At 35.8% G+C, this 16,812-nt stretch overlaps 2 protein-coding genes across 3 annotated transcripts; both read right to left on the bottom strand.

The window, feature by feature from the left end:
- Positions 1 to 9,997: 9,997 nt before the first annotated feature.
- Positions 9,998 to 12,423, bottom strand: LOC137813353 (uncharacterized). The gene is made up of 4 exons (XM_090299433.1): positions 11,921 to 12,423; positions 11,416 to 11,720; positions 10,910 to 11,120; positions 9,998 to 10,672 (listed from the first exon to the last, which is right to left on the bottom strand). The coding sequence occupies exons 1-4, from the start codon at positions 12,170 to 12,172 to the stop codon at positions 10,151 to 10,153; spliced, it is 1,290 nt and encodes a 429-aa protein (XP_090155559.1). The 5' UTR covers positions 12,173 to 12,423; the 3' UTR covers positions 9,998 to 10,150.
- A 990-nt stretch (positions 12,424 to 13,413) lies between these two features.
- Positions 13,414 to 16,253, bottom strand: LOC137813351 (uncharacterized). Of its 2 annotated transcripts, XM_068615533.2 has the most exons (6): positions 16,141 to 16,253; positions 15,763 to 15,835; positions 15,568 to 15,663; positions 15,261 to 15,364; positions 15,032 to 15,168; positions 13,414 to 13,812 (listed from the first exon to the last, which is right to left on the bottom strand). In XM_068615533.2, exons 2-6 carry the CDS (start codon positions 15,820 to 15,822, stop codon positions 13,730 to 13,732), a joined length of 480 nt encoding a protein of 159 aa, XP_068471634.1. In that variant the 5' UTR covers positions 15,823 to 15,835; positions 16,141 to 16,253; the 3' UTR covers positions 13,414 to 13,729. The 2 variants fall into 2 exon arrangements, with proteins under 2 accessions (XP_068471634.1, XP_090155563.1); XM_090299437.1 differs by lacking the exon at positions 16,141 to 16,253 and having other exon boundaries at positions 15,531 to 15,663.
- Positions 16,254 to 16,812: the final 559 nt, after the last annotated feature.

Raw genomic sequence — 16,812 nt, 5'->3', positions numbered from 1 at the left:
CACTGAGGATATCCACTGAGCAATCACCACTTGATCATTTACACAACAACCAAGAGAATGACCTTGAACACCTCAAGAAACACACTCTCCTTGGCCAACACTAAGATTGCTAATCTTGAACCCCTCAAGAACACACAACCAATCTCAGCAAACACAGAAACGAAATTGTTCAACAAAGTACAAGGATTACACTTGTTACAGAAGATAATCTGAAATCAATACAAGCAGAATCCTATTCCAACACTTTGATTAATCACAAACTCTTAGCAATCTCAGCACTTTGAAAAAAACTCTCTTAGAAAAACTTTGTCAAAGATTCTTTTTTTGTTAAATCTGTTTTTCTAAATTTATTCAAAGATGTAGTTTGTTATCAAATCTTAACAAACTCTTAAATTGCATTAAAAGATTGGTCAAAGCATTTAATGACTGGAGCGTAAGCAGTTAAAACATTTAAAGCTCAGTCAAAGAAAACAATTTTTCTGTTATGGTCCCAAAACAAACAATCGGTTGTTTCCTCGAATCAATCGGTTGTTTTGGTACTTAACAGTTCAACCATTCAAAACAGTTTTTAATCTTTTTCTCAAAACACCTAAGTATAAACAATCGGTTGTTTCGACAAAACAATCGGTTGTTTTAACTTAGTTTGAAAATATTTTACTTTCACAAAGATTGAGAATGCTAATGCTTTAGATTTGATCACAGGGTGGATTAAAACATATAAACTACCCCAGAACAAAGCTTAAACCAGCACAGCAACATCAAGCATAGCAGAGGCTTCAACATCCTTCAAAGGATTTGGATTCTTCAAAACATTGAACACCACTTGGTTCAATACCTACCACCCTTTTTACATAGAATCCAACACTTCTTTCCACAAGCCCTTCTCTTCATGCCTGTAACGCCAAAGTCACTTTCCTAGCAGAGTCGTGTTGAACCGTCGAATGTCTAACATTCCTAACCCCCTTTCTTCCCTTGGATGACACACCTTTTTCCACGAGACCCAAACAATTTTGCTTCCTTCCGAATCTCATCCCCACAAGAAATTCTTTTGCAACTTCACTAACTCCTTCACCACTATTGTCGACATTTTATGTTAAAAAAGATGACTTTAAACTAGAGGGGGTTGAATTGTTTAAAGGGGTTTTTGCAAACTTTTCAAAGCTAGAATGAACTTATTTCAGAAACCAATTGATTCAGCAATTTAGTTAGCCAAAACAGCAAGCAAAACATTGATATCAAGAAAAACAATCGGTTGTTTATACCAGCAAACAACAAACAAACTGAAATTAAAGAGTTAGGGATAGAAAGATTGTACACAGATGTTTATACTGGTTCACTCCAACTAGAGCTACATCCAGTCTTCTCAGAAACACTAAGGATATCCACTGAGCAATCACCACTTGATCACTTACACCACAACCAAGAGAATGACCTTGAACACCTCAAGAAACACACTTTCCTTGGCCAACACTAAGATTGCTGATCTTGAACACCTCAAGAACACACAACCAATCTCAGCAACACACACAAACGAATTGTTCAGCAGTTTACAAAGATTACACTTGTTACAGATGGAAATCTGAAATCAATACAAGTAGAATCCCTATTCAGCACCTTGATCAATCTCTCAACTCTTTAGCAATCTCAGAATACTTTGAAAAACTCTTCTATGAAAACTTTGTTTCAAGATTCTTAATATATCAAAACTGTTTTTCAGAATATATCTAAGAATATAGTTTGTTATCAAATCTTAACAAACTCTTAATTGCATTTAAAATAGATTGGTCAAAGCATTTAATGACTAAAGCGTATTCAGTTAAAACATTTAAAGCTCAGTCAAAGAAAACAGTTCTTCTGTTATGGTTTTAAAACAAACAATCGATTGTTTCCTCGAATCAATCGGTTGTTTTGTTACTTTACAAAAAACACCATTCAAAAATAGTTTTCAAACTTTCTCAAAACATCTAAGTGTAAACAATCGGTTGTTTCGACAAAACAATTGGTTGTTTCAACTTAGTTTGAAAATCATTTTGCTTTGCTAAAATTGAGATGCTAATTGCTTTGAGATTTAATCTAAGTGTTGATTACAACATTGAACTACCCCAGAACAAGGCTAAAGCCAGCACAGCAGCAACAAGCAAAGCAGAGGCTTCATCATCCTTCAAAGGATTTGGATTCTTCAAAACATTGAACACCACAAGGTTCAACATTTTAAACATGAACATGTAAAACAAGGAAAGTGCAGATAACACAGATTTAGTCAGACAGGGTTGTCTTGCCATAGATATAAATTTACCTTTCCATCTGCCTAATATGTTTCTCACTCTTTCCACCATCCCTTCCTAGAACCTACCTCTTTTTTGGCATCCACCTACAAACACGCCCAGATATTTGAACGGTGTGTTCATTGTTTCACAGTTCAAAATAGCCGCAAAATACTGAGTCAGACAATAGCTACAACCCACTCCTCCAACACTACTCTTCTGGAAATTAACCTTTAAACTTGAGGGAAGTTCAAAGCAGTCCAGAATCACCTTGATGACAAACACGCTTTGTGCTTTCGCTTTGCAGAAGAACAATGTATCGTTCGTATACTGAAGCATGTTAACCTTGATACCCCTTCCCTCGATCTCCACACTTTCTAATAAGTCTTTCTCAACTACCTTCCTTATGACCCCAGTTAACCCTTCTGCCACAATAATGAAGAGAAACGGTGTTAGAAGGTATCCTTCTCTCAACCCCTTTTTTGGCTTAAACTCCTGAGTGAGGCTTCCATTCACTAACACCGATACAAAAGCATACTCGAGACATGCTTTTATCCATCCAACCCATTTCCCACAGAAGCCTAACCTTTCCATCATGTAGTACACAAAATCCCAAATTAATGAGTCATAAGCTTTTTCATAATCAACCTTGAAGAAAACATAACTACTTTTCCTCCTCTTTACCTCTTCCAAAACGTTATTAGTTACTAGAACACCGTCCATAAGTCACCTGCCCTTCAGGAATGCAGACTGCCTTCCATCAATGACCTTTCGTAGCACTTTCTTCAACTTCATAGACAGGATTTGTGCCACAATCTTATACAGACAACAGATCAAAGAAATTGGTCTTAAATCATTCAAATGTTGTAGATTGTCAACTTTAGGGATCTAGGAAATAAACGAAGCATTTGACCCCCTTGGCCACTTTCTGTCCTCCTCAAAATTATGAACAACTCTTAGAATGTTTTCCTTCATCTCTTTCCAGCAGAACTTTATAAAGTCGAAATTAAAACCGTCGAGACCCAAGCTTTTATCGCTATCGCAACTCCACATGACATGCTTTGCTTCCTCTTCAGTTATCCTTCCTACCAGCATCACATTATCTTCTTCTGTGATCTTGTTGAACTCTGCATTATCTAGCCTAACCCGTTGACAATCTTCTCCCTTAAACCTTTCTTTGAAGAAGTCTCAAACCTTTTCCTTCATAGCACCTTGATCTTCAAACCACTGACCCTCTTCTTTATTCCCTCCGAGACCATTCCTTATTCTTCTCCATTTAATAACCGAATAGAAGTATTTCAAGTTCAAATCCCCTTGCTTCAACCACCTGAAACGAGCCTTCTGTTGTAATAATGCTTCTTGGTTGAGACTGTTTCTTCTCTAATACGCTAATAACCATTTTCTCTCCTCCCTTCCTACCTCATCCAACTCGCTCTCATCATCCTTTGTATCTAGCTCCTGTAATCTCTTATGAATCTCCTCCCCTTACTGGAAAACATTACCAAAAACCTCTCTGTTCCAGACTTTTAAATCTGCTTTCAACATTTTCAACTTCTCTTTAAAGATGAAAATCCCGCTTCCTTGCACCTTATAACTTCCTCATCTGTCACAGATAAAAGCCTTTAACCTATTATCTTTTTACCAAATGTCCAAGCTTCTAAATGGTTTTGCACCGCAATTCTTGATTTTTGTTTTTAACACTAAGGCACAATGATCAGACACTAACCTGTCTAGAACATAGTACCTACTATCGGGCCACTTATCCAACCATTCCCTTGACACATACATATTAACAATGGTAATCTGAATAGCCTCTCCTATCCTCCATTGCCCCTCAATAATATTGTAATTACTCCCATTAGTAATGCTGCTTGGACGAAAGAAATTTCTCCTCCACATCATAATCACCCCTCCTGCACCATTATCATTTCCGTTCTGAGCCCACTTGACTTCGTTTATGCCCCACATTTTAAAAATCTCTTCCTTACCCAACTCCTACCACTTTGCTCCTGAATACATATAAAATTTGCCTGTTCTTTCTGAATCAAATCGCCCAAATATTTTATTTTAATGCTTCCCCCCACTCACCTTATATTCATACTAATTAGCTTCATCATCAGACAAACTATTCTCCACCCTATTTGTACTCCCCTTATTAACCGTTGATTTTTGCCTCATCTCCATTGCTTGTAAACAATCAATAACGACTTCCTCCTCCCCCGAGTAAGAATGCCCCACCTCTTTTCCAGTTTTCCAAACTCTAACAACTTTAGAGTGCTCGTTATTCATCCAAAACATCCTGTTATAGTTCTTAGCAGCACTATCAGATAAACTATTACTGAGACACTGAGTATATAACCTTAGATCCCACAGATTGGATGTTGAAATCTTCACAGGTATGAGACCCAACAAGCTTTTCCTCCTCGGTTGTGTGCTAAACATCTCATCTCCTTCGTTGCATTTGCTCACGGCGTTACATGGAGAAGAGGTCACTCTGCAATTATCACCGGCAACCGTTTTGTCGTCTTCCTTCTCCTCCATGACCGCGCCTCCCCTACTGCACACACTTTCCACCAGGCCTTCATCAAATAACATCAAAGGAGATCATAGGTTTTTCCCTGAATAGCGTCGCTCCGTGCGCCCAGACGCACGTCGTTTCACTTTGTCGGCGTCGTCCGCACACCCTCACCATGACCCCGTGGCGGAACCTTCATCTTCATGGATCTCTATCACCGAAAGAAGCCTCACTTTTCCATGCGACTGCATGCCTGAGAACTGCTCCCCGGGAATGTCGTGCCACCATTCCCAATCGTCGTTAATGGCATTGCACTGGACCTCTGAAAAACATTTACTTGTTGCACCCCCTACTTGTTCATTTTCCACATCCTCTGGATCTTGGTCCATAAAAACGCTAAACTCATACCCTTCCCTCCTTTGGGCAACTGGCCCATTAGTAATTAGGTCACACTCCTCACTAGCCGTTGCACACTTATTAGCCACGTTGCCCTTTTTCTTTTCTAACATACCATTTTCATAGAAGTTGTCCTCTCCCCCTTTATTCATGCAATCATCTTGTTCCACCAATTTAGGAAACCTCTCTCTGCACTTAGACAGCCTGTCCCCATTCGAGTTTATGTTGCACGCGTCGCTCCCTTGAATCTACGTCCCTCCCTTGATGCAATGCCTCCTCCGCCAGACCTCTCACCAAAACATCTTCACTACCAAACACACCACCTTCCAGTTGGCCACCATAATCGAACCCCTCTGACTCAAAGAACTCCTCGCCGAGCTTCTTCTCCAACCCCACATCCGAGAACTCATCTTCCATCTCCCTCCTCTGATGTTGGTACCAACAAGACGTATTTACAACTTCCTCTTCAAAGGCAACCTAACATTCAACGTTGTTAAACCATATGTTCTTCATCAAACGTGAATCTCCACCCACTGGAACTCTCACTTTCAGCCTTGCAAACTCAAGCACCTTCTGTTGTAACGTTGCAACATCAACTTCTATTAGAGCCCCTACGAGGGTAGCAACTTGTTTGAAGCAATTTTTGTTCCAAAATTTTAAAGGTATTCCCCTACATCTGACCCAAACCACCTTGTCCTCCACAACAAAACTGTTGTCCCACGGCACAACAGAGTCAAAAAATTCTGCAAACGTCTCCTTATTATCCTCAATAGATTTTTGTAGAGCTTCATCTGATTCTCCCGATAACAACACGTATAGTCCCCCTAAATATCTCATTCTATTAAAATTATACCCCTCCATGAGAAAGCTCTGCCTCACTATCTATAATTTCTCCACATCCGCCACCCTTCCTATAAAGCATTTTTGTAGCCATTTACCACAGTCCCCTTTTACCCTTGTATGGATCCCACTCTGTACCACAACTCCTTGTGTCCTCTTTTGATTCTCCTTCCCAACTGCCTGAGCATACGTTAGTCTATGATCCTTCTGCCTCCATTCATATTTCAGTTGCATTGTTCTATGACTTCCGTTCCTCTCCTTTCTAGTCTCTTTATGCCTCCTGTATTTTTGGTTTATTGACTCGCAGCTAGGGGTGGCAATGCGGGTTGGCCCACCCCGCGGGCCTAAGGGCCAACCCGCATAATAAATATTTTTTTTTAAAATAATTTTTAAATAAATTTTTTGAATATTTTTATTTAGATACATTAGGTAAATGGTCTCATAATATTATTTTCATGAGACATGCATCGTAAGATGTTATTAAAAATTTCGGAATGTGAAATATGAGGTAACATGAAGAAAATACGGGGTGCAAAAAAAAAAAGTATACATTTTAAGTTATGCGGACAAACCCTCCCCGCCCCGCATTTGGCTCGCGCGGGCTGCGGGTTATGCGGGGTGGGTCTAAGCAAGCCAACGGGTTGAAATAAGCAACTTGCCCCGTGTTTTTTTTCAGCGGGCCGGCCTGACCAGCCCACCCCACTTTGCCACCCCTACTCACAGCTTCCAGGCCTCTATCCAGATGAGACTTAGCCTTCTTTCCAAGGCATCAACATCCAACTCCTCTTGAAACCTTACAAAACCGAATCTCTATTTTTTTATGTTTAGCCTTCTAGAATTGAAGACATCCTTTAACTTACTCTGCCTATGGAAAACCTTCCACATATCCCTCTCATCAAGGTCCATGGGAAAGTTAGAGAAGAAGAAGCTCACCTCCATAGTTTAACGATGAAAATTATCTTCTTTGGCTTCTACAGATCAAACTTGTTTTGCATGCTCATGGGCTTTCCTGCGTATATAATGCGAAGTGATATATACTCCTCAAATTCTTTTTGTTTTTCTATCTTCCTTACAAACCCAACACTCCCTCTTACGTGTTGAAGAAACCATATCACATCCCTCTTAATGGCATTTTTTGTCACATTATTTTGCAAGAACTTTATGTAAATTTCTATGTAATAAGTTGCATAGAGATATTTAACATTGACGAAGAATGCACTATTTCATACAAAAAGTTATGATACTACTTTTAAAAATATTAGGTTTTTAAGTATTTTTATACATTATTCAACTTTTTCATTTATATTTAATGTGTCTTGGATTTCTAATAACTATAATTCTACACTGTCCCAAAAAGATCTTATTAGGGTTCACCATCATACATGACAATTAAGGTTCCTTTGTTTCTTTCATGACATTGAACAACTCAAAGTTCAAACTTTTTGTGTTTATTGGAGTAATTTTAGGATCTTGTCACTCCTTACTTTCATAAAAGTTTAGTTCCCAAATGTAAGTATACAATCAACACTAGTTGGTTAACATAGTATCAGTTCCTCAAAGTAAAACAAAACATGTAAACGTTTTCTTGAAAGTATCTTTCACTAAAAGTTTCTATGAACATACAAATCAACATTAATATCAATTAAAACAATCTTCTTGTAGTTTGAGTGTCATGTATCACGCAATGGAAAAAACAAATAATTTACAATGAAGATTAAAAGAAAGTTTTGAAATGGAAATAAGATTAAAAGAAAATTGAAGAACATATAAAACATCGTTGATATAAATTTTGTGATTGAAAAACAATTACAAAAAAATTAGTAGATACATTATGACCATTAGGTAAGTTTATGAGAATTGGCTTAATGTGATGATAAGAGATAAATTCAAATAAAAAAAAAATGCAAACATGATCAATTGCATTAGAGTCCAAAATTTTTTAGCATCTTTTACATTGTTCAAGGTGAAGATATTATCATTTGGAGAATGATCTCACATCTTGGGAGTAGAATTAGTATAGAAAGAGATTTAGTTGAGCACAATTCATGGGATTACTATTGACATTCTGTTTAAAGAGATAAGAAAAGATTTGATGTTTTTTTGGTGTAATACGTATATCTCCAGTTTCCAAACCCTTTTGACATCTTTCAGAATGAATTTTATCAGAAACAACAACATTATTAACCTGAGAAGACTTACCATTGTAGAACTTATTACCCAATGGATAGCCATGTTTCTTGTAACAAGATCCTATGATATGACCACTCCTCCCACAATGAGTGCATATTTTTCTAGTATTATTGTTCTTATAGGAGTTATTATCTTGATTCAAAAACCCATTTTTTCGAAAACAGACATACTGGGTGTGACCATTTTTCCCACAAACGGTGTAAGTAATAGGAGCAACATTACAATTGGAATTTACATTAACATTTGTAATTAAAACATTACTAGCCATTTGGAACCACAAAAGAAAATATTTTTGTTATAGGAGGTATGCGCTCTATAAGAAGCACATGAGACCTAATATTGTGATATTGCTCATTCAACCCACGAAGGAATTGCATAGCTTGATCCTCTCATTTTCTTTGACTGAAAATAGATGAATCAGAACAAGAACATTTGAATTGACAGGTACAATTAGGACCAGGTCAAAATTTTCAAGTTCATCCCAAATTATTCTATGTTCCACCTTGACTCAAAGAAGTAACTTCCGTTTGTAAATCAGAAATTCGAGGAAGGCACGAGAACAGAGAAGAGAAAAAGAAAACTCTTGTGTATTATTCTTATGTTTACTATTTTTGTCAGGTGGATTCTTGAACCAACAGGATCTTAAAGTCATTCATTTTCCATAAAGTGACGCTTTAAACCGAATTTGAGGATAGATCCTTTTGAAGGGAGGGAGCCTCATAGAGGATCATCCAAGCCACCATACACAAGAATAAAAGACAAATTAATTGTTTGTAACAATAATAGAATAAACCTGTATAAGATTTGTATTTTGATTTCTTTAGAGTATTTTATAGATGAAACAAACATACTCTATAAACCCTAACTTGTCACACAAGTAAGGGCTTCTAAAGCACCTTAGAAGAGTATACACAACCTCTTTAAGCCACACTCGTCATAGTTAAGTCTACTTAACTAGAGTTATGGTAGCTTAAAGAGCAAGCTACATTCATCTATAAATACTCCAAATTACTCTCACATACTTAGATTTGCAAATATTAAATGAATAATTCTGACCTTAAACACTCATTCTCTCCCAAGTCTCTCTTACTAGTGAGCCTATTAGGTCTAGTGAACTTAGGAAAGGTTGACCTAACCTTTTTCCTCTTCATTGCACCTTCAATCTCACGAATCCTAGCACCTTCTCTTCACATCATTTTGTTGCCACTCTATTTCTTCCATCAAGAAAAAGCTTGGATTGCATGAAATAAGACTAATTTATAGTAATATATAAGTGAGTGCAACTTTACAAGCCGATTTTGTAAGTTTAAATTAGACTTAAAGTGTACTTAAAATCTTGAAAATTACATTGTTCTCTTCAAATGTTTTATCTTAATTCAATGTTAGTTTTTTTTCCACCATTTTCATCCTATAAAAATACAAATGTGCTAATATAATATTTGTAGTGTGATATTCAGTTATCCTTAGTATCTAATACAATTTTTCATGAGAAAACCACATAAATATTGATTTTTCATGAGAAACCATACACATAAATATCGATTATCCTTTTTGTCAAAGAGGAGCTGTTTTTCAAGGAACTTGGTATTGTATTATTAGCTCTGACAACCAACTTGCATACAACCTTAGAAAGTCTCTAAAAGGACCTATAATTTAGTTTATATACAATTTATATTTTCCATCTTGAGGTAAAATATTAAAATTGTGATTATTGTTTTATTGTACAGCTGTCATAAAGCTCCATTTGGTGTGTCTACCAAGTCTAAGGATTGAGTGTTATACACTGTGGCTATTCCTTGTAAAGTATAGTTCTTATTTTTCCTATATATATAAAATACATCAGCTGAAAGTCACTGAATTTTATCACCTCCAAATTCAAGTGTACCGATACTTGTATGGATGGTAAGTAATGCATCCATTGTCAATGCAGTAATAAAACACAAAGCTACAAGCAACCAGATGGTATTAAACCAAGTGATAAGGGCACGTCATTAAAAAATGGAGTGTTCCTCACTAGAAGCTCCTGATGATCCTCTGGCCTAACCAACTTTGGGTCAAAAGGTTCTCTATCAGGTAGAACCAGCCCTTGTTTCAAGCGACCTAGACGCCTTGCATGGAGAACTTGCTTGGAGGTGACTGGTAGCCTAATGAACTGATACTCTTCTAAAGCTGATTCAAGCTTTTGTGCTCCCCACTTCTCCAAGCATTTGCCCAACACAGCTGCATCTAATATGGACATGTTTGTGCTTCTAACACAGTGAGGAGTGGTGGGGTGAGCTGCATCGCCTACCAATACCACATTGTCCCAAAAGATCTTCTCCAAGGGATCACTATCATATATGAAATTCAAGAAAGGTTCCCTTGTTTCTTTTATGACCTTTGCCAATTCAGGAATCAAAACTTTTTCTGCTTCTTGCTGCATCTTTTGGATCATGTCACTGTTTACCTTCATTGTCACAGATGTCCCCTGAAAAGTGGGAAGTTTTGGCCCCAAATATCAACTTACAATCAGCACAAGATAACGTGCAACAACTGGAAGCATGAATACAGTCTAGTTTGAGATCATAGTAGAGATAATGCTAGAAAGTTTATAGACCTTATTAGGAATATGTTTTGAGGAGAAGAATGACAGAAAAATCATTTAAGGATTATTATCATTCTGGGTATTTAATATTGTAAGTATAAGGATGGGGAACAAAGTTACCTTAACTTCAGCCTCAGGCTGATTCACATACCAAATCCAATTGAGTCTTTTGTTTGGCAGCTCATACAGCCCAGTGTGTGTTCCTGAGGCCAAGTCAAAGTACAGGCATTTTCCTAGATCAGGGTATGCCTTTCTGATACCAGTGATGGTTTCTGAATTCTCAATTTTCGAAAAATCAAGAACCCCTCTCCATGCACAATAGCCTGAATATCTGTAAAAGATACAAGATCTTCTTGAAGGACCTTTTCCAGATGAAATGTGTTATTCATATTACAACTCGTGCAACAGTTTATACACAGTTCTTTGAGACCATCTCCCTCCATCATATAATTTATTATATCTCATTCTTCTCTCACTTTTTCTCTCTATTAGTTGTAAATTTGTGGTATAATTTATTGTACAAATATGATTTATCTTTCCAGATTGAAGGATAGAGGAAAATCAATGTTAGCTCCATTTTGAAATACAAATGACAAAAGTCTTATCCCATTGGGTTGAATACTAACCTTAGTTTAAAATCAGGGAGATATTTCTGGCGGATGGAAGAGAGACAACCATCTGCTGCAACAAGCAAATCCCCTGCTATCTCTACAACCTTACCAGTTTCTAGAACCTTAGCCTTTACTATGACAGAACCCTTACCATCTACAACATGGAAAGAGAGAAAAAGATGACCCCATAAAAATATATCTGATGGCAGTGCAGTGTACAGAAGGCCATGAAGATCTGCCCAATGTGCTGCTCTGAAGTTGAAACTCTCATCTCTTGTCAATGCACAGTGGACCTTCTTCTCACTATCAGTTACATGGTTCTGCTCGGGTAAAAACAATACAACAGTAGTAATAAGTTTTTATATTTTGCAAATAAAACTAAGTTTCTATTAGGAGAATCATACACCAAGATGAAAAGGATCCCCTTTTATCGGTATATCCTTGGAAATATTCCTTAGTGAAGTGTTACCAAATCAGTACTCATAATTAAAGAGAAAAAATGAAAGAAAAAGGGTGGGACCTGATCAATGGTGAGAGGGATAGTGGTGTTGTGTAGGAGTTGTTGTGAGTGTGGAAGCCATGATTGAATGATTTGTTGGGAGAAAGAGTTGAGTCCAAGGCCAGCACCAGTGGGGCTTCCAGTTGGAGAAGAGGGGGTTTTCTCAAGCACAAGAACATCCCAACCAGCTAAGGTAAGAGCATGTGCACATGAGATACCTGCTATGCTACCTCCCACTATCACTGCCTTTCCTCTTTTTCCTTCACCATCCATTTTTTCTTCTTCAAGCACCGAATTAATATCAATCACATAAGATACACATTTAATACTAGTACTTCACACGTGCAACTTATTGGAATTCTTTAAAAAGTATATTTATTATATCAATTTGATTTCATAAATATAGAAGGATTTAAAATAATAACAAATAATATGTATAATATACATATAATTTTACTATTATATAACTTTGGAATAAAAAATCACTATTCTATATATTGTAAAAAAAATGGACAAAATTGAAACTTCAAAAATGAAGTTAGCATAAATAAAAATATGGAGAGCATAAAGATATAAACCCATAATTAAAACTTAATGAAAAATATTAGAATATGAAAGTATCATATCTTATTCATTTATTCTCTGATGATTTTATCGATTCCAATAAATTTTAACTAAGGCATGAGTAATATGATTATGTTAGTGGAAAGTTTATTATGTGCGTTTAATTTCTATGGGTCACCCTTTTTCATTATTTAACACATACTCTTCATATTCACTTGAGTTATTTCAGATATTTGTGATGTTACTCATCAGTCTATCTAATTTTTTATGCAAACCGTAAAAGTTGAAATTAAAAATATTTTAAAGGAAACAATGTATTCTATAACACATTATTTTTAACATATGTTGTTAGTAAAAAATTATTAATAATTATAAAATTATAAAAGAAATTCATTAAATAAGATGTTCAATTAAAAAAATCATTTTCAATAAATTTAAACTAAGATGACAATGATAAAGATTCTTTTGTCACCATTTTAATCCTATATAAGGACCAATGTGATAATATAATATTTTAAATCTCTAGGGGACTAATTTGACCTATTCCTTCAAGGAATAAATTAGTGACACTCTTTGGAGGAATCTTTGGAAGACTAACATAATGATTTAAATTCTGATGGTCTAATTTGGTTTGGTGACCAAAGCTTATTAAGAACTGAAGTGATGACATAAGTCACTTTGAAATATCAAATTGAGGATTTTCTCAACTATAATAAATTAACACCATAAAAATCAATGGTATTTACGACAAAAGGTAAAAATAAGGTCAAGAAACCAAACAAGTTAACCAATAAGTTAGTCTCCTGAAATACCTATCCTCAGACGCTTCTCATAACATTGACTAAATTTTTTTGACCATTTTCATGCAACCTGATTTTGTACAAGATTCGCAGAAACTGGGTGAATGAGTTCCACCCTATAGAATGTGGGGACTTTAGGAGGAGCTCAAATCAAACAAGAATGCATGAAATCAATTAATGAAATCACTAGAACCATAACTATCAAATAGATTCTTTGTTTCACTCACTTTAACAATTGTGGAGTGAAAGTTATGTGACCGTCCTTAAAAGAGCTAACATCCATTGAAGAGAAAAAGATAAAAATAATTATTAATTGTTTTTAGCTATTTGTAAATCAAAGGCTAAACAAGAAAATTTTGAAAACAAATCCACAAAATCTCGGTAAACAAAACATGTGACAAACTCTTTCCATATCTTGTTCATCGTGGATAGCAACTCACTAATTTGAACAAGGTACATAATATCCTTAAAGCTCGGGCATTCCCCTTCCTGTTTTAGCATCGTAAGTCTTCTCCAGCACAAGATCCATCGGAGTATCTTTAGGACCAACTGCCAAAAATAAATAACAAGATAACATTTTGGGTGTAAGAAAAATGTGTTATAATGTATATTTGAAATGACTAAGAATTGAAAAGTCATAGGTTTCACACTGAATTCCAATTCCATAAATCTATACAATTTTTGCATATTTACAACAACTGGAGTAAGTAGCTTATAACAACACTAGGTTAATAACATAGATATGGAAGATGAACATGAGAATGAGTTCATGCCACTTACCCCTTGAACCTAACTTCTGACTCAAATGTAACAGACGACTTAATCCATCAATAAAAACTACTGTCAATAAATTACAGTGCTATATCATACAAATGTGGCGTTTACTTACTCTACTGCACATAAAGGCATGTCAGTGGGTCAATATGAAGAAACAGGGATAAACTAACAGAAGCACACACCAAAGAAGCAAGATTTTAAGGAAATGGAAGGCAGTTTATGAATCCCGAATCTTTACGACTACCATCCGCCCCACCAACACCCTTTCCCAAAGGCTTTCTTTTATGTTCCAGTGCTTGCTGCTGTTAGAAAAAAAAGGCTTTCTATTGTCTTCTAGGTTATTTTGTAAAAGCTGTTTTTGGCTGTGGTTGTCAATCATATAGGGTCCTATCCTAGGTGTAGGTTTTCAGTCAGTCTTTTTATATTTATGTTCCGACTTAACATATATAAAAATAGATCTGCAGAGAGCTCACTCTCTAAAGCATTTTTCTCTAAGACACTTCTACTCTCAACTACTGCTAACATAATTACGGATTTCAACAAAAGAGGGCAAGTTTAAAGAATGTCTCTAAATTGCAAGGAAGCTCTCCTTCAAGGCCAAGTATAATAACACGCTTATGGATAATTGCATGTGCCAGCATCCTAACAGAATCGTAGCAAAAACGAGGAGAGGTAAATCAAGAGAATTGAAAGAGAAACATCAACTATTATCACCAAAGGTTTCTTGGTTTAATAATTAATATATGTGTCTGAAATGGACTACTTTTAGAGATTATGGTATGTTTCCATATAAAAACTTATAATATTGTTCTCTCGTTTTGTAATTATTGTGTCTCTCTTTCTCCGGTCCACATAAGCAATTCTATTAGCTTGTTGTACACATTCTGCATAGCCAGTTTCTCACTTCCAGTCAATTCTTTCTTAGTTCTTTTCTTGCCATGTTTATTAACAACTCAGACAAGAAAAATGTATTAGCCTTTGGGATACTTACGGACAGTAGGTCTTGGGGTAGTTCTTATCTTTAAGATCTCAGGACGAGGGATTATAGACTCAGATGTTCCTATTCCTCTGGATACTCTGACTTTAGTACCATCTTCAAGATATTTAACTCCAACCTTGCAAGGCTTCCTGCAAAAGCAAAAACTTTGTTAATTCAATTATATTATCCTAAAACTCAGAAGATGGAATCACAAGTTATGCACTTTAACAAATGTGCATACCCTGTGACTGGGTCAATTACTTGCACGTTGGAGGCATGGATTGGGGCTTCAACTGAAAAGATGCCCCCTTCATGACCTTGTCCTTGCTTAATATGCTTCTTCACCTGCAAAGAGAAAGTCAATGGCATTGGAAAGAGAAACCAGTCAGGCAAATTTACACAATCACATGTCCAAATCTCAATTAGACAATTAATAAAGAATCCAAAGCAAGAAACATCGGTAATGGAATTGAAAATGCAGACACTTCATCAAAAATTGAACTAGGAATACCCAAATTGTTATGGTGAGTGGTTTGTTCATCCCTCACCAGATTTTTACCCTCAACAATGACACGATTCTGAGAGCGAATGACACGCTTAATAGTCCCAGTCTCACCCTTATCTTTGCCCCTTATTATCATAACCTGTTACAAATGAATAAATGAATAACTCTACAATAATAATAATAATTATTTCAAAATAAAGAGCAACAATATATATATATATGGCTTGGTTTGGCTTACATTATCCCCTCTGAGAACTTTCCAGTGCCTAATGAGTTTTTGAGCTGCTTTCCAACCCATTGTACGATTCACTCTAAAACCACAAAAATTGAGTAAAAAATTACAACACAAAACAATTCGAAAAGAAATCATTCACATTAACAATGATATCTTCGAACTTCAATTTGTGATAAACTGTTAACAAATAGTGTTTCATGCTAACCTTCTCAGTTTCCACACAAATGATTAAAACCTAAATATACTTAATACACAAAAATGCTTAAATGAAATGGTTTTGATAGATAAAAGTGATGAAGTTAAAAGGAGAATGAGTTTGCGATGAAAGTAGCAGAAGAGGGGAATTGGTGACAGCACCTAGGGCTTGATGCGTGAACTCACCGATACAGAATCGTGGTTTCGCCGCTCAGAGTGGCTCAAACAACATCGTCTCTTCTATTTCTTTTTTGTACTAAAGCCCCTCAGTTCCGAATGAAGAAAATATCCATTTAACTAACATGTTAAACTTACTTATAATATTTATAATATAAAAGAAAGTCAAGATGACATCATTCTTTAAAAAATATTATTTTATTGATTAATTATTTTAATTAATTTTTAGTTACCATGACATTATACCTTCCGTTTCACATTTCTTTCATATATTAAAGTTAGAATTATTATTTTTCATTGAACATCAATCTCAGTAACTAGACAGATAATCTCACATATCACTATAAGAAATATCCTTATTAGCATAGACTAAAAGGAGGCATTGGATGTAAATAGAGTTATCGTGGGCTTAAGATTTTCTTGAATTTGGAAGTTAACCAACGTGGACGTAAAACATTGGTGTGAAATGTGTAGGACGCAAGTAGCGTCAGCTAGATACTGACATGGGTTTCGCACCATTGTCATATTTGCGTCTCCCTAACCTACATATAGCCCATTTAAGAGGCAATTGTCGTAGCCTACATGAAATCCACACAAAATTATGTTTCATATTATTTATTTATATAGGTGTGGCCTTGACAATGGATACATGAATGATAGCATAAAAAAAAATTAAATATA

This window comes from Phaseolus vulgaris, chromosome 1 (genome assembly GCF_051622355.1).
Source record: "Phaseolus vulgaris cultivar YP4 chromosome 1, ASM5162235v1, whole genome shotgun sequence".
Taxonomy (NCBI): Eukaryota; Viridiplantae; Streptophyta; class Magnoliopsida; order Fabales; family Fabaceae; genus Phaseolus; species Phaseolus vulgaris.
The sequence above is the reverse complement of the archived record's forward strand: the minus strand, read 5'-3'. Positions and strand labels throughout refer to the sequence as shown.

Excerpts from the sequence above, each read along its gene's own strand:
- LOC137813353 (XM_090299433.1), bottom strand. The coding sequence starts at position 12,172 with ATGGATGGTGAAGGAAAAAGAGGAAAGGCAGTGATAGTGGGAGGTAGC. Across the intron at positions 11,721-11,920 it reads TCCCTCTCACCATTGATCAG|AACCATGTAACTGATAGTGA; the intron begins GTCCCACCCTTT and ends TTACCCGAGCAG. Across the intron at positions 11,121-11,415 it reads CTCCCTGATTTTAAACTAAG|ATATTCAGGCTATTGTGCAT; the intron begins GTTAGTATTCAA and ends TATCTTTTACAG.
- LOC137813351 (XM_068615533.2), bottom strand. The coding sequence starts at position 15,822 with ATGGGTTGGAAAGCAGCTCAAAAACTCATTAGGCACTGGAAAGTTCTC. Across the intron at positions 15,664-15,762 it reads AAGTTCTCAGAGGGGATAAT|GTTATGATAATAAGGGGCAA; the intron begins GTAAGCCAAACC and ends CATTTGTAACAG. Across the intron at positions 13,813-15,031 it reads TACCCCAAGACCTACTGTCC|TTGGTCCTAAAGATACTCCG; the intron begins GTAAGTATCCCA and ends TATTTTTGGCAG.